The sequence below is a fragment of the Balaenoptera borealis genome (genome assembly GCF_965194805.1).
Source record: "Balaenoptera borealis genome assembly, chromosome: 9".
NCBI lineage: Eukaryota > Metazoa > Chordata > Mammalia > Artiodactyla > Balaenopteridae > Balaenoptera > Balaenoptera borealis.
In genome coordinates, this window is record NC_138873.1 from 2,186,789 (window position 1) to 2,210,926 (window position 24,138).

Sequence of the window (24,138 nt, forward strand, 5' to 3'; positions counted from 1 at the left end):
AGATGGAATTGGGGTTTCAGAGATCAGAGCAAAGAAGGAGCTGCAGGCGCCCCTTTCAGGTGGACACCGAGATGCTCTGAGTCAGCAGAAGAAGGTGATTAAAGGGCTTGGCCTGGGCAGGAAGCTCCTTTACCAAGGGCACCACCGGGCCCAACTAGGTTCCCCAGAAGCAGGGGCAAAATGGGCCACAGGAAATGCAGCTCGTACATTACACACCACCTGTGTCTCACACGCGTGCACACACACACACACTCACGAGGCCCTCCCACAAGCCGCCGCTGTGAACCAGGCACTGGCTGTCTGCTTCACGTGACACTCTTACACTCACACCTCTGACCTCCGTGCACAGGGGTGGGGGGGGACCCCCGAGGGGCCCCTCCCCAGTGGCCTGACACCGTCTCAGCGGAGTCACGCCTGCTGCTGTTTCGTACCTGCCGCTCAGAGGTGATGAGTCACCTGAGAAGCTGGCAGGGGACCCACTTCTTCTCCCAATCATGTGATTTCAAAATACGCAGTCCCCAGACCCACCCGCTGGCCTTTACTTCTGCCCGTGGCCCTGATCCGCCATGAAATCTCAGACAGGACGGCCAAGAGGAAGGGCTCTCTGCCTGCCATCCGTCCCCACAACGGAGCGATCCGCGGGCTTCCTCACCTCGTGGGGCAAAAGCCATGCCCTGGAGGCCTTAGAAACCCCACTAATAATTCATCTCGCGTATGAAGGGAAAGAGAGTCTCGCGGGCTGCAGACCAGAATACCGGTGACTTGCTTCCCAGAAATGGCAGACTTAGGAGGTTTCCAAGGGGGGCAGCCAGCCAAGGGCAAGGGGTAGTGGGGAGACAGGACCAGCGTTTGGCAGAGAAAGTGAAGGGAGGTTGCGGGTCTGGGGCTTCCCCACGCAGAGATGGGGCTGAGGACGGCTACACAGTTTGCAAAGAGAAACTGTGTGTGTGTGTGTGTGTGTGAGTGTGTACATGCACGTATGTGCACGCATGTGTGTGTACGTGTCAATGAAAACAAATGCACAGCGTGAGAGTTGTGAGTTAGGGTTTATCTGGGGCAAAATGAGGACTATAGCCCGAGAGACAGCACTTCAGATAGCTCTGGGGAGCTGCTCCAAAGAGGTAGCGGGGAAGGTCAGTGTACATGTGATTTTGGGGCAGGTGGGTACAGGCAATCGAGCACACATTTTTGCAGAAGGTTTCTGCTAGTCACTCCTTGCAGGGGGTGTTGAAGGTCAGCGGTCACAGCAGCTTGTGATTTAATCATCGTAGAGGCAGACAGCAAGCACCGATGTTTACTCGGCATGTGCATGTGTGCATGTGTGTGTCCTTTCCTTCCCGCAGTTCCTGCCCTCAGGGGTCAGGGATTGTCACCTGTGACAGCTGACCCCTTCGGGCATGTGAGGAACAAAGCAGTGGTCCAGACCCTTGGCCGCCAAGCCACAGAGCAGCCCTACCTAGTCCAGGTGTGTGAAGGCAGGAGTCCACACCTGGAGATGCTTCCTTGCCAGGCTGGCTGGGACGGCTTTGGCTCTGATCTTGCACCAGGTTCTGGCGACTGCAAGGACCAACATGCAACCAGAACCTTTGGAGTGTGATGCAGGACAAAGATTTCTTCTGACTTGACATGTCAAAGACTCAGACGTGCGCTATGCAAACCCTCCTTCGATTTGGTGGTGCAGACTCAGGCACCACCATCTTTCTATCTTTAATAGAAAGATCTATTAAAAAGAAAGAACAAGCCCAAAATGGAGTCATTTGCCCCCCCAGGACAGCAACTTCTGCTGATTTCTGTTCATTGCAGTTTCAAGCTCTCCCAGAAACGGGACCTTTAAATAGACTGTTGGAAATGCCTGATCAGCTCCGGTGAGGTCATTGGTGTGATTAGACCCCTGCCTTCCCTTCCCCCAGAAGAAGGCGGCCTGGCCTGGAACAATCCTGTTCCTCCTCTTGCTGACAACTTCCTGCCCCCCTCACCCCACCCCCCTGTAAAACCCTTTCTTTTGGGTCCATTCCTCAGAGCTCCCTTCTCGTTGCTCTATGGGGTGCTGCCAGATACATGAATCATTGAATAAAGCCAATTGGATCTTCGCATTACTCAGTCTATTTTTGTATTTTAACAGATCAGAGCCATTGGCTCTCCATCCTCCCAGCCAAAGCATCCACGTGTGTGCAATGACAGCGGGTCACCTTGGCTGCAGGCGCGGTGATTTCTTTCCGCTGCCCATGTTCCCACGTCGCACATGGGGGCCCTTCCCTTCTCAGTCACACGTCAGCTACAGGTCTACGTGGGAAATGATGATTCCCGTCACCTCTTGTAAAATCTCCTTGGGTGACAGTTGATATTTCCTGAAATGATGGTCTTACCAGATCTGCACCCATCTAGAGAAGGGCTGGGATCCAGGCTCCATTACCTCCCACCCTGCTTCAGGCACCTCCCCAGCCTCGGGCTTTGTTTCTCATCCTCAAACCCAACAGCAAAACCGCCAAGCAGAGGGCCTTGCTGCGCTCAGTAAGGATGTGATGAAACGTCTGTGAAGTACGCTCCTGCTAAGCTCATGCTGTCGGTGAAAATTGCTTGGTCAGGACCGTTCCCTTAGCACCTGGAGAAAGCATCTCTCAGTGGAGAGAGAAGTGGGTCTCCCACACACGCTGCCCCCAGACCCAGCCGATGATCCCAGCACGTTGTCCGCAATAGGCCAGGCCCCAGTTCTCCAACCACAGAGGACCCAGCAAGCGTGGCACAGGGGTCCTTGGTGCAGGCCCTCGGCACAGCCTGCTTTGTTCAGGATGCTGCCCTTGGAGGCACCTGGAGTCTCTCCCCTCACTTCTCACCGCACTGCTGGTCATCCTGCTGGAACACTGCGAGGCGTCTCTGGGGCCCCCTGTTACCCGGCCACCTGGGACAGCTGCTGGCCCGGGGGAGCCTCGGTCCCTGTGGAGGCAGCTGGCTGCTTCAGGGACATTGGGCTCCGCTGGCTTTCTGTCTGTCTTTCTGTCTGTCTGTCTAATGGGGTGTGGCCTCTTCACAGCCCTCCATTCTCCAGGCGATTCTCAAGGTTGCCCAGAGAATGCAGGTCAGTCTCCAAGTACGAGCCCCCAGGCATGGACTTTCCTGACACCTGGTGGCCACTCACCACCTCCCAGGGCACCTCAGGTCTCACCCATCTTAGGGTCACTGCAGAGGCTGCAAATTAGGCTGACTTGAGAGAGAGCAACAGGAGAAAAGCAAACAGAAGTTACTAAGGCGTGTGTGGCGTGTCTACACAGAGAACTCAGGGATGCGGAACTCAGGGCAGTGGGAACCCCCAGCTCAGACAGCGTCCCTGCAAACGAACAGCAGGCTTGGAGAGAAGGGACAGGCCAGAGGACAGGGACCTCGAGCTTCCAGAAGCAGCGAAAGATGGGACGGCAAATGCATGGGGCGCTGACGGGAGGCGAGGGTGTCTCGGGGAGGGGCGGAGGTTGTCACGCAGATTCCTCGGTGCCACCTCTGGGTTGAGAAGAGTCCAGAGTCATCTCATAATTAAGAATAGTCTGGGGCTTCCCTGGTGGCGCAGTGGTTGAGAATCCGCCTGCCAATGCGGGGGACACGGCTTCGGGCCCTGGTCCAGGAAGATCCCACATGCCGCGGAGCAACTGGGCCCGTGAGCCACAACTACTGAACCTGCGCGTCTGGAGCCTGTGCTCCGCAACAAGAGAGGCCGCGACAGTGAGAGGCCCGCGCTCTGCGATGAAGAGTGGCCCCCGCTCCCCGCAACTAGAGAAAGTCCTTGCACAGAAACGAAGACCCAACACAGACAAAAATAAATAAATAAATAAATAAATAAATAAATAAATAAATAAATAAAAATTTAAAAAAAAATAGTCTCTGACTGATTTTTAAAAAAAAAAAATCCTTTTAATGGCTTAAACCCCTCCCTGCTCTGCCTCAGCCTTCTTCCATTCCACTGAAAGTTAACATCATCTTAGCTGATTTACATTCACTGGTGATTTCTATGTGCCAGGGCTGTTCCAAGGGCTTTCCCAATGGTTAACTTCTTGAAATTTTGCAACCCTCCTTTTTCAAGAGGAAACTGAGGTTTGGAAAGTCATGTGATCCACCTGAGATAGTCCAGCTAAGAAGTTACAGGATTAGGGTTAGAACTTCCAGATCTCATTCGTGTCCATGGTTATCATTCCTTTCCCTAGACTGTGTTGCTCACATGTCTCTGTAAGTGTGAAAATACATGTTTAGTCAATCCCCCAAACTCTTATTTTCCCCAAAATGTGATTTTCATAGGGATAAGTTAAGCTGCAAGGGCAAGAACTTTATCATGCTATTCAAATGGTAAGGTTTGCTTCCCTGAGCTGTGTCACCACCCTGTGTGACATTTACCTACACTGTAAGGTTTGCCTTATTGATCCCAACTAGCTGAAAATAACTGATTTCACAGAACTTTGGAAACAATCTCCAAACTCCAAATTTTACCAACAGTGGAATAAAGCAACTGACCTAACAATTGTAAAGGCAAATGATTTCGCTTGCTTATTGGCTGTGAGATGTGGGGTATGTTTAAACTCTAGACTGGTCCTGTCCAATACGATAGCCACTGGCCACAGGTAGCTATTTAAATTTAAATTTTAATCAATTAAAATTAAGTGCAATTGCGCATTCAGTTCCTCAGTTGCACTAGCCACGTTTCAAGTGCTCAAAAGCCACGTATAACTAGTGGCTACTGTATTGGATAGTGCAGAAAGTTCTCTTGGACGGCACTGCTGTAAACCTGAAATCCAAAGCCTCCAAAGTCTTCTGAAGCTGTTTCCTGTCTGGTAATGGGTCTAAATTCTAATGATAATTATCACAGCACTGTAGTAGGACAGCATGTAAAAGTGCTTTGCAAATTATAAAGTGTTATATAATTTTTTTTAAATTATTGCAGTGTTGTAAAATCATAGTCTTTGACTTACTAATACTTTGGCCCTTGGATCTTATAATCATGTTAACTCTTTTTCAGAAGTTGAACTATAGATCTTGAAGCTGACATTTATACTTTGTTCTTTAAGACTGAAGTACATTCCAAGTTCTGCACCACTGACAATTTCTCTTAATGAGGAAGGTACCATTTATATGTATGTATATATATATATATATATATATATATATATATATATATATATAAAGATATACACATGTAATACTATGTAATATATATAATTATATAATATATGCGATTATATAATAATATATAATATGAAAAGCACCACTTTCCTATAAGGACCATATCTATCAGAAATCAGTAGAAAAAATTTCCAGTCCATATGAGCTGATAAGAGTCCTAATTTTTGCCCAGTTAGAAAGTGATTACTGTGGGTTCCAGAGAAGGTGAATGAGTAACAGCCCCGGGTGCTTCAGTAACTGTCAAGTTCATTAACGCTCAGCAGCCTTAGTGACTAAATACACGTCTAACTCAGACTCCAAGACAGAATGTGACTTCTAGGTACCGACTGCTTTTCCTGAGCCCTATTTGGTTTCTTTTAGGGAACTACAAATCTATTGGTGCTTGAAGCTTTTAGGCAGCACGATGGAAAGAAGCCTGAAGAACATCCTGGTGCTTTCCTTTGGATTTCTACTTCTCTTTACTGCCTACGGAGGTCTGCAGAGTCTGCAGGTAGGTGTGTACAGTTGTCATGTGATCTTACCTTCTGAACGTCTCTGGGACTCCAAGAATTCCCATGGCACAGACAGCGAGGAACGTGGAGTTTCACCCTCCAAAATCCTCTAAAACAAACAGTGGTTTTTAAGTGCAGCCCCGACTCCCAGTTCAGCGGGATTGCACAACCGTGGGTGTTTGACCCTCGGACAAGGAGAGCTGGTCTTGGGTTAGTGATAAAATCCGCTTTGCCTTTGTGTGGGTAAAAGGAGACACAAGACGAATCACTGTGAATCTGTGGTCAGGGGCAGTAATGAATTCATCAGAGGCCGTGATACCACGTAGATTCCTGCTAGATCTTCCCCCGGGGAAGTTCCACATTAAGTCTGATCTTTAACCGTGAACGAAACCCCAAGGAAGCCCCAGGGCTGGTCAGGAAGCAGCCTGTCATCACGCTCTTGTGCCTTCTTCACCAGCTTCATGCTCTGTGGCCTGGGGGCTGCCACACAGTGAAGTATCTGCAAGGTTTCTGATGACAAGTTAGTGTGGTCCTGGAAGGTCTGTCAGTCAGCGACAAGAAGTAGGCGCCTACTGTGTGCACAGAGCTGAACAAGAAAAGCACGTGCAGGGGGCTCAGAGTTGGAGGTGCAGGACAAGAGAGGAGAGATTCAAATTTTCTGTCTTCATTGTTACAGTACAAACTCTTTGGACTTGTAGGTTGGCGAGGTAGCTCAGATTCAGCCCTGAATTCCAAGTGCATGTTTTCCTCAATGAAGCCCTATTCAGTCTTTTTTCTGATTAGGGTCACAGAGAATGAAATCATAGCCCATGGTGATTCCCAGAATCAAGTTGAAGGGGGAGCACAGTCTTCTTGCTTGCCAGGATAGCCCATGACTTTGTAGACATTGCTCAGAACGTTGTGATGTTGTAAAATGCTAATGTGTGTGAAACACCTGTTTTGTCATGCTGCCTTGAGCTCACGTTGAACGTAGTGTGTGCTTTCTGGAAGGAGCACTTAGCGAGACCATGGACCCATCAGTGACACTGTCCCTACAGAAGCTTGCCCCACCGGAGGAAGTCCTGCTGTCACCAGGTGGGGCAGCTCCCCTGGGTTCGGGCGTGACTGATGGGGTCAGAATTCTCAGGAAGTGGTTGTGATCTGACAGCTGCAGCTGAATGACAGCAAACTGGCCCCCTTGGAAGCCGGGGGAGGGAGTGGGGGGACCCTAGGAGCTGCCAGGAGTCCCTTCTCTCAGGCTATGACTGTGGGACGCTGAGGTCACACACAACGCAGAAGCCTCACTCAGGAAACTCTCGGAGTCGCATCTGAGTGGAGAGAGCAGTGCAGCTGAGGGGAAGGCACATTGGCCTCCACGTCTTCCCCAGGGCTCCTGGGCTGGGCATTGCTGTCACTGGGGTGGCTTCTTCCTCCTCAGAAGACCGGAGATGTCAGAGAACCAGCCCTCCTACCCTGCCGTGGAGCTATCCCACCCACCACTCCCCCCTGCTCCGTCCCCGCCCTTATCTGGCCGCATTTCCTTGCCCACTGATCCAGGACATGTAAACATGGTTTGACTCTGTCAGTCAGGACTGGCTTCGGAAACAGCAGGTAAGGGCAGGGAGGAGGGACGTGGCCTTAGGGATGGCTGGATCCCAGCCATGTTGAAGGGACCTGCCAGTCTCCATCACTTCCTTCTGCTTCCATCTGCTTGGCTTCATTCTCAGGCCCCAGCGAGGCGGCCAAGGTGGTCATAGGCATCCCCAGAGTGCCAGCCCCGGTCTGGATTTGGTCGTGCACTTGCCCAGGACGCTGACACGCATCTACCGCCTTCCCCACAGCAGACGATCTCCTGTTTATTATTCAGATCTCGGTGTGCATGTCACACTTCCTTCTCCGCCTTCCCGTGCCCTGGGTCCCACGTCTGGCTGAGGCGCCCCGTGTGCACGCCGGGTCCTGTGGCGCACACCACGCGGTGCCTGTGAGCTCCATGAGGCCAGGCCCTCACCACTCCATCCGTCACCGTATCCCCTGCCTCAGACAGTGCTCAGCACTGGATCCAGTGGGTCCAATCCATTCCCCAGTATGGCGTCTGGGGCTCCTGTTGGTCTAGTCTGGCTGGCTGGCCAGCCTCACCTCACCAGAAGAGCTCAACAGCTGTGACCAAAGCAGCTGAATGCTCCTTGGGGTCCTTCCTCTCAGGATGGGGCCTCTGTAAACACATCCCCTAAACGTCCCTCCTCACCCACACCTCCCGACCTTTCCCTGGTCACCGCCACATCCCGCAGGTCTTGCGAGGCCTTCACTCCTTCCAGAAAGTCTTCTGACGCCTCTGGACTGGACTTCGTGCCCTCCCAGGAGCTCGGCCCCTGAGCTTCCCCCTGCAGCACTCACTGTCACACTGCAGTGGCCGGCTGGAGGCGTCAGTGGCCCTGGAAGTCCTGCCCATCCCCCGCTCCTGGGTGGTGGCCGTTGTCTTTCCCTTTTGTGTCCCAGGAGCCACAGGTAAGCCTCTGTTGGTCAGGGCTTACAGTCATCAGTCGATCGGCTTGCTGAGTGAGTTGAGGGACCGTCCTCGTTGTTTACATACAGGTCACTCCCATGGGCTTCTCCTCGGGCATGGATTTTGCAGGTTGGCTCTCCTAACACATGGAGAGACAGGTATTTGAACATGGTCATTCACTTGAAAAAAAAAGACATTTGGTTTTGAAATTTGGTTCCCACTCTGGAGATTGAAATCCGCCTTCCCTTCCAGCGGTGGGCAGCGGAACTCCATTATAAGTAACAAATGTGCCTCGCCGCCGGCTGGCAGCAGGGCTGTGGGCGGAAAGGAAATTGCAGAGCAGAGCGTGCTGCCAGCCTCTCATTAGCACACAAAGAGGCAAGCTCCCTAATTCATGAGTATTAAGCAAACAAAGGGCCCCGGCTGGACCTGTTCCCACATTGCACACTCCTAGCAACTGGAGTTAGGAGCAGAAATTTCCAGATAACCCCACTTCAGGCAGACTGTTCGACTTCTGTCTTCCAAGCAGACTTTAGAATTGTCATGGGACCAGATGTTCTTCTTCTCAGTTTCAATTAATCAGCAAACATGACTAAGTACCTGTTTGGGGCAAGGCACTGGGTGAGATTCAGAAAAAGCAGAACGTTCCCTGCGCTCAAGACCCCTGGAGACCCTTGGCATGCACTTGAAGAAAGGGCACCATCTGGAAAGAGGATGAGGATGGTCAGAGTATGTTGAGGGGTGGAAAGGGAGAGAAAATCCTGGGGTGAGAACACAGCCTATGCAGTTTGGAGTCTCCAGGAGACAGGAAAGGGATGGGCGGGGAGGGCTTCAGAGAGGCCCCCGGCTGATGGGTGGGATCTTCTGTTGTGTTGTTGGGGGACCAGGCAGGAAGGAACGATAATAGTCCAGGTGTTAAAGTCCTGGCTTTGGGGTCATCTGGACTAATTAGCTGAGTGTATGGTCCTACGTGGTGTGTTTCTTCCCTCCGTGGAGGTAGTAACACCTGTCTCAGCCATAAAGGAGAAGGAACGTAAAAGCTCTTATTTCGGTGTCTGCACTTTGTCGACTCTCAAACAGTGGTGGTTTTCTGAGTTTTGGGCTCTGGCTTCTGCAAGGGAAGAGACCCTCTCTGCGAAGTTTTCTCCTCTGGTGTCTGGTCAGTTGTCTGCAGCACAGCAGGGACCCCCTGCACAAGTGACCACAGGGTCGGGCTGAGCTGGATGTGGAAGCCAAGGAAACAGATGGCGGGACCCTTGTGAAAGAAGGTCTGGCTGCGAAGGGAAGCACTTGTCTTCTTCCCCGCCCCCTCCTCTACCCCTCCTCTCCTCCCCCTCCCCCTCTTCTTCCTGCTATTCTTCCTCCCCTCTCCCTCCTCCCCCATCCTCATCCTCCCCCTCCTCGCTTTCTCTCCTCCCCTCCCCCTCCCCCTCCCCTTCCCTCCTTCCCATCCTCCCCCTCCTGTCTCTCCCTCCTCCCCCCCTTCTCCTCCCCCTCCTTTCCCTTTACAAGTGAAATAAATGGAGGAAGCAATCATGCTAATAGGTTTTTCTTTCACAGCAAAAGCCAAATGTCACCGCTGCCATTGCCTTTGCCTGAGCTGGCTCTGGTTACCTATTTGACCCTTTGTTCGCTTCACACCAAGCTATGCTAGGCACCAAGTGACAAATGACAAAAACAAGAATAATGTGCATTGTGTTGACACAGCGTTAAGCTGGAGCTGCTTGCTCTGCCTCAGGCACAGCGGGAACCTTGGTCTCCGCGGAGCCTGGAGACGCGCAGCTCCCTGGTTGCCCTGGCACCCCGCCTTCTCAGGGATGAGGCAGCGGCTGCGGGAAGCAGGAAGCGTGGGGATGAGGCAGCGGCTGCGGGAAGCAGGAAGCGTGGGGATGAGGCAGGGGCTGCGGGAAGCAGGAAGCGTGGGGATGAGGCAGCGGCTGCGGGAAGCAGGAAGCGTGGGGATGAGGCAGCGGCTGCGGGAAGCAGGAAGCGTGGGGATGAGGCAGGGGCTGCGGGAGGCAGGAAGCGTGGGGATGAGGCAGGGGCTGCGGGAGGCAGGAAGCGTGGGGATGAGGCAGCGGCTGTGGGAAGCAGGAAGCGTGGGGATGAGGCAGCGGCTGCGGGAAGCAGGAAGCGTGGGGATGAGGCAGCGGCTGCGGGAAGCAGGAAGCGTGGGGATGAGGCAGCGGCTGCGGGAAGCAGGAAGCGTGGGGATGAGGCAGGGGCTGCGGGAAGCAGGAAGCGTGGGGATGAGGCAGCGGCTGCGGGAAGCAGGAAGCGTGGGGATGAGGCAGCGGCTGCGGGAAGCAGGAAGCGTGGGGATGAGGCAGCGGCTGCGGGAAGCAGGAAGCGTGGGGATGAGGCAGCGGCTGCGGGAAGCAGGAAGCGTGGGGATGAGGCAGCGGCTGCGGGAAGCAGGAAGCGTGGGGATGAGGCAGGGGCTGCGGGAAGCAGGAAGCGTGGGGATGAGGCAGCGGCTGCGGGAAGCAGGAAGCGTGGGGATGAGGCAGCGGCTGCGGGAAGCAGGAAGCGTGGGGATGAGGCAGCGGCTGCGGGAAGCAGGAAGCGTGGGGATGAGGCAGCGGCTGCGGGAAGCAGGAAGCGTGGGGATGAGGCAGGGGCTGCGGGAAGCAGGAAGCGTGGGGATGAGGCAGCGGCTGCGGGAAGCAGGAAGCGTGGGGATGAGGCAGCGGCTGCGGGAAGCAGGAAGCGTGGGGATGAGGCACGGGCTGCGGGAAGCAGGAAGCGTGGGGATGAGGCAGCGGCTGCGGGAAGCAGGAAGCGTGGGGATGAGGCAGCGGCTGCGGGAAGCAGGAAGCGTGGGGATGAGGCAGCGGCTGCGGGAAGCAGGAAGCGTGGGGATGAGGCAGCGGCTGCGGGAAGCAGGAAGCGTGGGGATGAGGCAGCGGCTGCGGGAAGCAGGAAGCGTGGGGATGAGGCAGGGGCTGCGGGAAGCAGGAAGCGTGGGGATGAGGCAGCGGCTGCGGGAAGCAGGAAGCGTGGGGATGAGGCAGCGGCTGCGGGAAGCAGGAAGCGTGGGGATGAGGCAGCGGCTGCGGGAAGCAGGAAGCGTGGGGATGAGGCAGCGGCTGCGGGAAGCAGGAAGCGTGGGGATGAGGCAGCGGCTGCGGGAAGCAGGAAGCGTGGGGATGAGGCACGGGCTGCGGGAAGCAGGAAGCGTGGGGATGAGGCAGCGGCTGCGGGAAGCAGGAAGCGTGGGGATGAGGCAGCGGCTGCGGGAAGCAGGAAGCGTGGGGATGAGGCAGGGGCTGCGGGAAGCAGGAAGCGTGGGGATGAGGCAGCGGCTGCGGGAAGCAGGAAGCGTGGGGATGAGGCAGCGGCTGCGGGAAGCAGGAAGCGTGGGGATGAGGCAGGGGCTGCGGGAAGCAGGAAGCGTGGGGATGAGGCAGGGGCTGCGGGAAGCAGGAAGCGTGGGGATGAGGCAGGGGCTGCGGGAAGCAGGAAGCGTGGGGATGAGGCAGCGGCTGCGGGAAGCAGGAAGCGTGGGGATGAGGCAGCGGCTGCGGGAAGCAGGAAGCGTGGGGATGAGGCAGGGGCTGCGGGAAGCAGGAAGCGTGGGGATGAGGCAGCGGCTGCGGGAAGCAGGAAGCGTGGGGATGAGGCAGCGGCTGCGGGAAGCAGGAAGCGTGGGGATGAGGCAGCGGCTGCGGGAAGCAGGAAGCGTGGGGATGAGGCAGCGGCTGCGGGAAGCAGGAAGCGTGGGGATGAGGCAGCGGCTGCGGGAAGCAGGAAGCGTGGGGATGAGGCACGGGCTGCGGGAAGCAGGAAGCGTGGGGATGAGGCAGCGGCTGCGGGAAGCAGGAAGCGTGGGGATGAGGCACGGGCTGCGGGAAGCAGGAAGCGTGGGGATGAGGCAGCGGCTGCGGGAAGCAGGAAGCGTGGGGATGAGGCAGCGGCTGCGGGAAGCAGGAAGCGTGGGGATGAGGCAGCGGCTGCGGGAAGCAGGAAGCGTGGGGATGAGGCAGCGGCTGCGGGAAGCAGGAAGCGTGAGGGCCCCTCTGCCCCAGGCCGGCCACACTGGCTGCTCCCCCCTCGTCTCCACTTGCTGATTCCCCTTGACCAGAGTTCTCCGCAGTCTCCTCCCCTCCCATCCCTCAGCTGGAGGAGAGGACGCCCGCCCAGGCAGCCTGTTGCTGGGGGTCTCCAGGACCTGGAGATGACCCAGAGCACCTAGCCCTGGCCGCCGGGCCCCTGACCGGGCTGGCCTTGTCCCCACAGAGCAGCCTGTACAGCGAGGAGGGCCTGGGGGTGGCGGCGCTCAGCACGCTCTATGGCGCGATGCTCCTGTCCTCCCTGCTCCTGCCGCCCGTCCTCATCGCGAAGCTCGGCTGCAAGTGGACCATCGTCATCTCCATGTGCTGCTACGTGGCCTTCTCCCTGGGCAACTTCTACGCCAGCTGGTACGCCCACGTTCAGGTGCTCCCCGAAATTCCCCTCTCGGCTTCTGGGACGGGACCGTAGCGTGGCCTTCTTCCCGTATTTTCCCACCAAGGTGCCTCTGTCCCCTCTGCTGGGCCCATGCAACCCCGATTGCCCATCCCGGCCTCTCCTGAGGCCTCCAGCTTCCCTCCTGGGCCAGGGCACTTTTATGGCCCAGCAACGAGGGGAGAATCTGCCTAAGATGCGGAGGGTGAATTTCAGGGGGACTTAGCAGAATGGGACCTGTGAACCAAACGCCACACCCTCACCCCATCCCAGGGAGTGGACGCAGCAGGGCTGGAACCAGTGCCCCGGGCCGGGCCTGAGCTCTACCTGCTCCCTGACAGAAAGGGACCCTCGGGGACCAAGCTCTGAGGGCAAGGGCCACATGCCCTCGTTCCCAGCCATACACTTATCAAGCATCTCTTTGAGGGACACCCCGCTGCCATCCAGGATGTATTGATAGGATGGCTTCACATTATTCTTTTTCCTGTTACCGTAGAGTTCTCATACAGAATCCTCATGGAGGAGAGCGACAGCTAGATGGATAGGTAGATAGATAAGTAGATAGGTAGATAGATTGATAGATAATAAATCGTCTCTAATGTACTGCCGTTAGAAATACCTAGAACCCGTCCAGCCTTATTTGTAACCCCAGCTCATTGTAGCTACGTCCAAACACAAAGAAACTGCACTGGCACCGAATTTCACTCTTACAAATGATCCTGAACCAGAAAAGACGCAGATTTTCACGTTCATCTGAGGCTAAGGGGCGACTCTGTCAAGCAGAGCACCACCAATGACACGGCAGTGCTTCACTGGGCCAGGCAAGGAGCTTCCTTCTCCCCGAATGGAGGGAAGAGCGAAGGGCCCGAGGCACCCCATGCCCGCGTTTCATTTCTCAGGTACACGCTGATCCCCACTTCCATCCTGCTGGGACTTGGAGCAGCCCCGCTGTGGTCCGCGCAGGGCACCTACCTCACCATCATGGGAAACACACACGCAGAGAAGACAGGAAAGGTCGGCAAAGACGTGGTCAGCCAGTATTTTGGCATCTTCTTCCTCATATTCCAGTCGTCTGGTGTGTGGGGCAACCTGATCTCGTCTCTGGTGTTCGGCCAGACGCCCACTCAAGGTAACGGGAAGGAAGTGGTGACCGCGGAGGGCCCCTGGTCCCTCTACACACGTCCTCGTTCAGGACTTGAGCGGGTGGGCCCGTGAGGCCGCAAGACGTGGCTCTCAGGCTGCCTGTGCCTCAGGGTCACCTGGCCCCTGGCTCTTCCCCAGACAGTCTGGGTGGGTCTGAGGGTCCGCCTTGTCCACGCGTGCCCCAGCGATTCCAACCCTGGCCTCCCCTGAGCACAGGGGAGCCTGAGGTGCCCTGGGGAAACTGAGGGCCACCGCCTGTGGAACTCAGGTTCACGGAGTCCTTTACTATCCTTCTAGACTAAGAACGGGTCCCATGGATTTATTTTGCCACTGAATTGATCCATTCACCAGCATTTTCCATGTTACACAAAGGACCACTTATCACTTAACAGATTTGAACATTTGGTGACTGATGCTTTAATTCATCCGTCTGCCCGGCCACACTCAGACAGGGTTACAAAGTGTGGATCTGCTTTATGCCTGCACCCTTTGATGTCTGAGGACTTAGACCAAGGGCAGAGGAAATAAATATCTTCAGTTCTCACAGGAAATTTATTAATGGGGAAAAATGTTCTAACTCTCCTGCTATTATCAGGATCATGTCTCTCTCTCTCTGCCCTGGTCCTGTTAACCTATGTAAAGTCCCACGTTTGGGAAACTGTAATAAAAAATCTGTCTCCCCTTTTTGCTCATGTGATGTCATCACTTGCTAAGTGCATCCACAGAAGGGAACCTTTACAGTTGATAGATACCAATCGTTACTCAGTGTTGGCGTAACCGTCAGCAATCAGCCAACAGAAGCTGGGGTGAAGGTTCAGTCTCTGACATGACCGTGGTGAAGGAGCGAACGGGTTTACTTTTAAAAACATACAGACAAGTGAGCTTCAGTCTCTGCCTGATCGTAGGACACAGAATGTGAGGGCTGGAAGGCACTGTGAGAACACTGCAAGTTTTCTCAACCTTTGTAGGTTTCTAGCCTTCTCATCCGACAGCTGCACATCTCACTGGCCAAGGGGATTTTGCAGCATTTTATGTGATAAAATCTGTATGATGGAAACAATGAAATACTGAGTATTCTTTCCTCCATGACATCCATCCTCTCTCTCCTGAGATTCTGATGTGGATCTACTGAGGGTCATTGATCGTTCAAATTTTATTCTTTTAATGGAGAAGAAAGTAACATTCAGAGAAGTTATGCAATAACCTGCCGGAGGTCATGGGACTGGTTCCAGATGAATCTGAGAGAGAACCCAGTGGGCCTGACACCCAGTCTAATGTATTCTAGTTCTTAATTAATTCTGAAAAGTGGACAAGGTCCAATTACGTCAAGAATGTAATGTAACAAGTCACCAACATTTATTGCACATTGGTCCAAAGTGTCTTAAAATCAAGTACACAGACACGTGCCCAATGGGAAAAGCATTCTGAGACACTGGGTCAAACGAGCCCTTGTCTCGTGACTCTGACCTACGGTGATGTCTTGTCCTCTGTGTGTCCAGGCTCCTTTTCCCTGGGCGTCTTCTTCCTTGTGTACCGTCTCCTGTCAAGTCACCCGTGTCCTCAAAGCACCTCTTTGCTTCCTCGCTCACAGGGGCCATCCCAGAGGAGCAGCTCGAGTCCTGCGGGGCCAGTGACTGCCTGGGAGCCACGGCATCCACCAACAGCACAAACCGTCCCTCCCAGGAGCTGATCTACACCCTGCTGGGCATCTACACGGGTACGTGCTCGGCACCAGGAATCCAGGCAAAGCAAGCCCGTCGCCTTCCTGGGTTGAAAAGACCACCTGCTCACAGTATGAATAATCTCTCTTCGTCTGCAAAAGCCCCACAAAATGCGTTCGGCTGGGTTGTACTCAGCCTTTTCCACATGAAATCGAATGCAGCAGCCTCTGCTGACCGAGGTGTCCTGTGATGATAGAATCACTTCACGCCTGCACCACCCAGGCCAGTAGCCATTACGTGCACTTACTTAAATTCTAATTAACCAAAGTAAAATTACTGTTCTGAGGTCACAGCAGCCACGTTCCAAGTGCTCAATGGTCACGCGGGGCTACGGCGGCCCCATCAAGTGGACCACGGCCTTGGTGGGTTGGCTACTTGTGTTCTAAGTACGTCCAGGTGGATTTGGGAAGTCCCAAATCCCGGTGTTATCACCTTTTTCTGAGGAGTACGTTTGAACGGCTTCTGCTGAGAGGCTGGGTTTGGGCACGGGTCCCCCCAGCACCCACCCTCGGGCATCGGCGAGGCCTCGGGGCTCCCACTGCTGGTCACCGGGCAGCGGCAGGCACAGGACATTGGAAGTTCATGAAAGATGGTTGCCCAAGGGAGTGAATTCCTAGGATGCTCTTATCCTTAGACGCTCATCTGAATGGAAAATGTTTATGTTAATAGCTTTCTAAATGACTTTACTCTTACAGATGTATCACCACTTTGATGGGAGCACCTTTAGACTAGTTTTTTTGTTGTTGTTGTTACCATTTGAAGAAAATTTAAGGGTATTCTTTGTCATTCTTGAATTCTAGACTCTGTAAAGGTCTTGGACTGTGTCCTTCTTAAAGATCAAGAGTCTGATAGGTGTCGGATTTGGTGGGACTGAGTGCAGGACTCCACCGGGAATCAAAGGTCCAGAGGCCACGTGCATGGTCAGTTTGTCTCCCCTGTGAGATAAGCTGCCACCAACACGCGGGTCTCTTTCAAGGTCGCTTGCAAGTCAGAGGCGCCAAGTGAGCCCTTTAGGCTACAAGGCAGAGAGAGCTCTGGCAGACGCCGAGCAATGTGCTAGACCTTCTGTGGCCCAGAAACCAGCCAGACAAGACCCTGACTTTCAGTGACCTTAGAGTCCAGAAGTGCCTTCAACTAACCAAAATTTGATAGGACACGTGTTTTGAACAAAGTTCCCAGTTGACATGTAGTTACGTCTTCTGGGGAAATTGCGTTCTAGGGCAGCTTTGATGGGGAGGTGGTACCCAAGCCAGGTCTTGAAAGGTGAGTAGGGGTTCACCAGGCGGAGCAGGGGACGTGAACGACACTGAAAGCAGAGAAACCCCAGAGGGAGCCAGAGTGGCTGGAGGACAGGGGCCTGGAGGGGGCAGAGGAGCCAGAGACGGGCGTGACCAGCTGTGGCCTTGAGTCTGGATGCCCACTTGTTTGTCTTGTAGACAGAGTCTCCTGTTAGTTTAGTGTGGGCGTGAGAAAAACAGCGGACAGAGAAACCAGTGCAGGGGCGACACAGTGACCCAGAGGAGGCAGGGGAGTGAGAACGGCATGCAGAGTGAGGGAGGGGCGGCGCAAGAGAGTCAGAGCGACAACTAGCAGGACTTACCCACGCACTGGACACGGGATATGGGAGAGGATGGGCCGACATTCTGTTTGGGAAACATTCAGCCTGATGTGAGGGCAGAACAGTGTGTCCCCTGGGTGGTTAGGGACCTTCCACAGAGGTCCTGGTTCACAGAGAATCCAGCCGCCTAAGTCCAGACGTTTATGTAAAGCAGGAACCATGCATACGTCATACGGGGACACTCTCTTAGTATCTGGATCCTGGTTCGCAGGGCTTCACACCCTTCTTCCTTCAAGCAAGGCCATGTTACCCCAAAGAAAAAAGAATATAATAAAAAACAGAACTAAAATAAGAAAGGAGAAAAACAGACCAAAGCAAAGACAGCACCATCTCCCTGGAGTAATTTTCTAGGATGCCTGAGCTCGGTCCTCACGATGCAGTGTCTTAGCCCTACCACCAGCCATTGCCCTGTCCACGCCCCTGCGGACGGCCCTGGACCGAGGGACCCTCTGGACACGCATCTGTGTCCTGGTGAACGTGTCGCTTCTAGTCCTACCCCCGGCCCCCGCCGCTGCATCTCAGCCCCTGTCCCGGGGAAGCTGTGTCCTGGGGCTGCTCCGAGCTCAGGCCGGGGAAGGAGCTGCGGCAGGTGGTGGGCACTCGCAGTCAGCTGACGGGCCGGTTTGGAGGAGCGCCTGCGTGCGCTGACTTGCTTTGACAGTTAGGTGGGAGTCATGACCCCAGAGCACATCAGTGCCATTGTGAAATTTCTGCGGACAAGAGCCCGGCCTAATAAACTTGGTCACAAGGTTGAGTTCCCATGAAATGGGGGAGGGGACCAATGTTTAGCCAGGAGGAAAAGTAGCTGAATTACAGAGATAAAGCTTAGATGTAAAGTAGTACTCCTCTGCGTGGAAATGTGTTTATTGACTACGGACTTCTCTGGGATGCGTGTGGGGACTGGTTTTACCATTTCTCAGGCAATTTGGAGGAGGGCTGACTTTGTAAGCCTCACGGTTTCAGTACGGCTCAGGCAGCTACACCACAGTGAGGGGCGAGCCTGCTGCCTTGGGCATCTGTGGCTACAAGAGATGGAAGAATAGTAGGCAAGGTTGGGGGCCAGTAAAGACACAAAGTGGCTCAAATCCTCTTTAAAGGGTGATGGGTCAAGGACAGCAATAAGCGATAAAAACTGTTCTGAAGGGTCCCAATCCCACCAGGGAGAGGAAAGACCACCACCGATCCTTAATTCATCTGTGGATCCCAAACCGTGTCTATCATTATCATTGTAGATGGAAGAACAGTAGAGACATAAGAAATGATAAAGGGTCCTCAGCCTCAGTGAGGGAGCGAAAAGGTGTCCACGTAAAGAACAGGAAGATTAAACAGACATTCGTTCTCCCTCGAGAGACAGGAAGGTGGGTTCATGGCAGAGAAAGAGATCTCGTCATCACCTTCCGGAATCATGAAAGTACAGGATATCCCCTCAAGGGTGAAAGGAATAGTTGTCTTGAGTCACTTTTTGATAGATCCCCTGTTCAAGTGGTCCCAAATACAAATATTGTAAAAGGGAAAATCCCCCTCTCACCGCCACCCAGCTTTCCTGCAGCCATAGACAACCCGCATAGTCTTTAATTCTTAGACACACTTACCGCACGTTTAAACAAATACGTCTTTATGCCCCTCCTTCTCCAAATCAAATGGGAGCACAGTAGACTCCCAGTTCTGCACCTGGCTTTTCCTTTTAGCCATTTGTCTTGGGGGGAAACTTCCCATCTCCATATGCAAAGAGCTCCTTTCCTTTCTCCAAACGCATCATCCCACTGGGGTTGGGAGATACCCTAATACATGCAGCTCCTACCACAGGACGTTTGGATGAATAGATTTGGGATGAACATGAAGAGAAGCCGATGGTCACTTTCCGGGCGGGACCCATAACCCTGGGAAGGGAGCCTAGCTGTTGGTAGAAATTACTTTGAGGATTCTGACGAGAGAAATGGTCCATGGTTAAGGGCCCTGAGGACCTCGGGGGTCTCTCCCCGGGTGTGTGGGTTTCCCATCACCTGCTCTGTGGGTGAGACAGCCCGACAGTCACAGAACCAGCACACGAGGATCGAGGCAACGTGTGTGGCCCCCAAGTCCACATCAGGGGGCAGGGGCTCAGCCTGCCTCCGTCGCCCGTAAATGTGGATTTGAAACCGACCCTCCTTTTCGAGAGGAGGAGGAGGTGAGGAGCCGAGTCCGCGCGCGTGTGCGGTGCCGCTGGCGCCCGTCGCAGCAGCCTGTCCCCTCCCTGTCCTTTCAGGCAGCGGCTTCCTGGCGGTCCTGCTCACCGCCGCGTTTCTGGAACCCGTAAAAGACGCTGAGCAGAAAAGTGAGGGAGAGAAACAAGCGCCACCGTTCTGGTCCACTTTGCTGTCGACGGTCAAGCTGTTTAGAGACAAGCGCCTGTGTCTCCTGGTCCTGCTGCCGCTGTACAGCGGCTTCCAGCAGGCCTTCCTGGCCGGCGACTACACGCGGGTAGGAGAGGCGGCCGGCGGGGGCGGCGCGGGGTCCAGGGCTGCGCGGGGTCCTTCCGGCCTCAGGAGAGCCGCCGTGTGGTTAGGACATCAGCCCACCTGGGCTGGGGCCAGCCCGGGAACACCGCTCACTTGAGATGTGTTTTCAGGGAAAGGACCAAAACTGCTCGCGAGTCATCGCATTTATTTGCCTGCATCTCACCCTGTGTCCTCATTTTAGAGTGAAAAATAGGGAAAACCATGAAATCCACGAATAACACTGAAATTCCTTATTACCTAGTTTTTAACAAATTTTTATTTTATATTGGAATATAGTTGGTTTACAATGTTGTGTTAGTTTCAGGTGTACAGCAAAGTGATTCAGTTATACATAAACACATATCTATTCTTTTTCAAATTCGTTTCCCATTTAGGTTATTACAGAATATTGAGCAGAGTTGCCTGTGCTATACAGTAGGTCCTTGTTGGTTTTCCACTTTAAATACAGCAGTGTGTACATGTAGGTCCCAAACTCTCGGTCTATCACTCTCCCCAACCCTTCCCCCCTGGTAACCATAAGTTCGTTCTCTAAGTCTGTGAGTCCGTTTCTGTTTTGTAAATAAGTTCATTTGTATCCTTTTTTTAGATATCGCACATACACAATATCATATGATATTTGTCTTTGACTTACTTCACTTAGTATGATAATCTCTAGGTCCATCCATGTTGCTGCAAATGGCATTATTTCATTCTTTTTAATGGCTGAGTAGTATTGCATTGTATATATGTACCACATCTTCTTTATCCATTCATCTGTTATGGACATCAGCAGGTTGCTTCCATGTCTTCGCTATTGTAAACAGGGATGTAATGAACATTAGGGTGCATGTGCCCTTTCCTACCATGTTTTTCTCTGGATATATGCCCAGTAGTGGGATTGCAGGATCATATGGTAACTCCATTTTTAGTTTCTTAAGGAACTTCCATACTGGTCTCCATAGTGGCTCTATCAATTTACATTCCCACCAGCAGTGCAAGAGGGTCCCTTTTCTCCACACCCTCTCTAGCATTTGTTGTCTGTAGACTTTTTGAGATGGCTATTCTGACTGGTGTGAGGTGATATCTCATTGTAATTATAATTACAATTGTAATAATTAGCGATGTCGAGCATCTTTTCATGTGCCTCTTGGCCATCTGTACGTCTTCTTTGGAGAAATGTCTGTTTAGGTCTTCTGCGCATTACCTAGTTTTTAAATGATGCGTTCCAATCTAGAAACGGAGGTTGGTCTCAGCCTGGTCACCCTGGCTACTCAGATACTCTTTCCCTGGATGCCCGCCTGACCCCTGCACTGCCTGCCCGCTTTGTGCCCAAAGGGGCGCCCTCTTTGGGGGTGGCTGGAGTGGTGCCCCAACGCTGGACACCAAGCGTGACCCATGTCTGGCCGACCACCTTCCATCAAGGGTCTCTCCCTGAGCCTCTGTCTCCCTAGTTCCCCTGCCCAGGTGGGATCCTGTCCTGAAGAACCTTCTGGGATTCCGTGGAAGGGAAGCCACAGATGGAGATGTTAGAGTTAGGGTCCTTTTTCCCAGAGAGTGTTGGAGAGGAGCTGGGCCTGGTGGGAGCTGGAGACAGCCAGGGTCAAGGCTGGACCCGTCAGCCTGTGTCCGAGGGGCTCCGCCCTGGAGGACCACCCTCCTCATCCAGGAAACTTCCTGTTCCATCCCCACCTCAGCTCCCTCCCGGGAAGGGTTGCCAAACGGGCAAGATAGAAGGCAGGGTAAAAATCTGAATTTCAGATAAACCACAAATATCTCTCAGTGTAAGTGTGGCCCTGAGTATTTGGACACCCAAGAGTTTCTTTGGCAACCCTACTCTTAGGACAGTCCTGTTGGGGTCTTGGAGTTTCAAAGAATGAAGACAGAATGACAAAGAGTCCCCCCGCTCTCCAGATGCAAGGGGCCTCCTAGCCAGTCTCCTGTCTGTCCCCAGCCCCGCCCCCGAGTCTGGGGCAGGGGCACTTTCTCTTCTTCTCATCTCTATGGAGATTCCCTTCCTGTTCCTTCTGTCTTCTTCTTTTTTATTAAGACTTAATTTTCTTAGAGCAGTTTTAGGTTCACAGCAAAAGTGAGCGGAAAGGACGAGAGTTCCCGCACACCCTCTGCCCCCACACGGGCACATCCTCGCCCGCTGTCCGCCTCCAGAGGGTCCGTTTGTCACAACTGAGGAACCTACATGGATACATCGTCATCACCCCGAGTCCACAGTCTACCTGAGGGCTCATTCTTGGTGCTCTACATTCTCAGGGTTTGGACAGATGCATAATGACATGAAGCCATCATTATGGTATCATCCAGAGGAGTTTCAAGGCCCTAAAAATCCCCTGAGCTCTGCCTGTTCATTCCCCAGCTCTGTCCTCACCGAGCTGTCTTACAGGCAGGATGGGAAATGACCCACACCAGCAAAAAGAGTTCAAATTCGCCCCTGTATAAATAACATATGGTACAGATACACGGGGAGAAGTTTGCCAGACGTCCATCCACAGCGTTCCCTGTTAGTTCTTACTCAGAAGAGGGTTTTCCTTACAAGCACCAGCAGTGTTTTCCACCCTGGGAGCTGGAGGCCCGGACAAGCTTTTGGGACAGCTTAGCAGGCCAGGTCACAGGGCAGAAAGCGTTTTAGCATGGGCTGTATTCCTGGATCAAAGTGAACCCCCAAACTGCAACTTCAGAGCTCAGCCCTGGAGCAGGCCCGAGGCAGCGCAGGTGACCGGTCTGTGCTTCTCCCCCAGTCCTACGCCACCTGCGCCCTGGGGATCCAGTTCGTGGGCTACGTGATGATCTGCTTCTCAGCTGTCAACGCGCTGTGCTCCGTGCTGTACGGGAAGCTGGCCCAGTACACGGGCAGGATCGCTCTCTTCGCGCTGGGTAGGTGGACCGTGGACGCAGTCCTGGGGCAGGTCTGGCTCCACTGCGGGCGCTGAGAGCGTGTGCGATGAGGGCCAGGGTTGGGGTAAGGACGGGGTTTGGTGGAGGCACAGAAAGGGGGGCCCACACCCGCCGTGGGGGCCATGGGGTCAGGCAGGAGACAGGGAGCCTTCCAGAAGGAGGAGATCTGTGTTCACGTGGTGGATGAAGCTGGTCTTCTAAACGGGCATCACCTTCTGTTTTTCTTGAGGGAGCAAGAAGAATCGGAGACAGAGTGAATAAGGAGAAATGAGGGTGTTAAGGAGACAGCTACCTGGTGGCCCAGTCAAGGCCCAAAGGGTCTGTGGTGATGCAGCAAGAGGGAGGGAACACATTAACCATTGGTCAGTGCTCACTGGGGGCCAAGTAATTTGCTTTATATTGAGGAGAGAACAGAGAAGCATAGTAACTTGCCCAAGGTCACACAGCCTCGGGGAACCCAGGATGCACCTGCTCTTTCTGCTCCTTGGCAGTCCCTGAGGGTCATAAGCTGCTCTGTTCCCACATTCGAGGGACACCACAGTGTCTGCAGAATCACGAGGCCAGGACTTAGGACCCATTATGAGAAAGTCAGGAGGAATGAGGAAGTTCTCCCCCAGCCTCTCCCTCCTTGTCCTTTTTGGAAGCCCCAGCTCCCAGGCTGGGGGCACCCCTTCCCGTCCCCTCCTCATGCCCCCTACTCAGTGAGAAGCAGGGGTCCCACCACTCACTCCTAATGAGAAGCGCTTCTCTCTCCCACTCTGAACCCCCATAATCTGGGGCCCCCTCTGCCCAGCAAGGCGACACTTTCCTCTAAGACACAGCTGTGTCACCCCGAGGCCCCCCACCCGATGACGCGGAGGCCAGAGGTGGGCGGGATCGCACACCCCGAGGCCCCCCACCCGATGACGCGGAGGCCAGAGGTGGGCGGGATCGCACACCCCGAGGCCCCCCACCCGATGACGCGGAGGCCAGAGGTGGGCGGAATCACACACCCCGAGGCCCCCCACCCGATGACGCGGAGGCCAGAGGTGGGCGGAGTCGCACACGAGCCAGGTGTGCCCTGCATTTCACCTGCAGCCTCCGTGTGCCTCGTCAAACCCACCTGAAGAAATCAGTCTGGATTAGTTTAGGAAACATCATTCCAGCCTGGGAGCAGATGATCAGAAGACTCGTCCTGTGGCACGGAGTGTCTGAGAGAAGCCCCTTCCCCGCTGCTCACAGGTGCCGTGACCCAGCTGTCCTGCTTCATCGCCCTCCTGCTGTGGAAGCCTCACCCCCGCCAGCTGCCTTTGTTCTTCGCATTTCCCGGCCTCTGGGGCATGGCCGACGCCGTCTGGCAGACACAGAACAATGGTGAGTGCCCGGCACAGATCCACTGCTGCTCAGGGGGCCCCGCCTTGGCCAGTCATGGGGGACACGTGGTGGGTGGAGGGCCCCCCAGGGGGACGTGGTGACATGTGCGATAAGGGCAGTGGAGCGGGGACCACACAGGCGGGAGGGCTCCAGGTCCACACTGGGGATTTGCAGCGCTTTCTCTGAGCATCTACTCAGATCCATGATGTCCACGAGAAAAGGTACCAAGCGTGCAACTTTCTTTCCTGAAATGATCGTTCCTTCGTGCTTCCCCCGGAAGAGCTGCTCTGAGCTGTGTCCTCCCCGTGTTCTCCGTCCTGGTGTCTGGGGAGGATGGCCC

The 24,138-nt window shown here is 54.2% G+C and overlaps 1 protein-coding gene across 4 annotated transcripts in view; it reads left to right on the plus strand.

The window, feature by feature from the left end:
- Positions 1-1,733: 1,733 nt before the first annotated feature.
- Positions 1,734-24,138, plus strand: part of UNC93A (unc-93 homolog A) — a 32,768-nt gene continuing 10,363 nt past the window's right edge. The window contains exons 1-8 of one of the 4 annotated variants that reach the window (XM_082405155.1): positions 1,734-4,548; positions 5,521-5,650; positions 12,373-12,554; positions 13,479-13,708; positions 15,314-15,439; positions 19,307-19,521; positions 22,289-22,424; positions 23,667-23,798. In XM_082405155.1, coding sequence (XP_082261281.1) covers positions 5,564-5,650; positions 12,373-12,554; positions 13,479-13,708; positions 15,314-15,439; positions 19,307-19,521; positions 22,289-22,424; positions 23,667-23,798 — 1,108 coding nt within the window. In that variant the 5' untranslated portion in view covers positions 1,734-4,548; positions 5,521-5,563. Of the gene's footprint in view, positions 5,655-12,372; positions 12,571-13,478; positions 13,709-15,313; positions 15,440-19,306; positions 19,522-22,288; positions 22,425-23,666; positions 23,799-24,138 lie in introns of all 4 variants that reach the window. The other 3 variants (XM_082405154.1, XM_082405156.1, XM_082405157.1) reach the window with 3 other exon arrangements.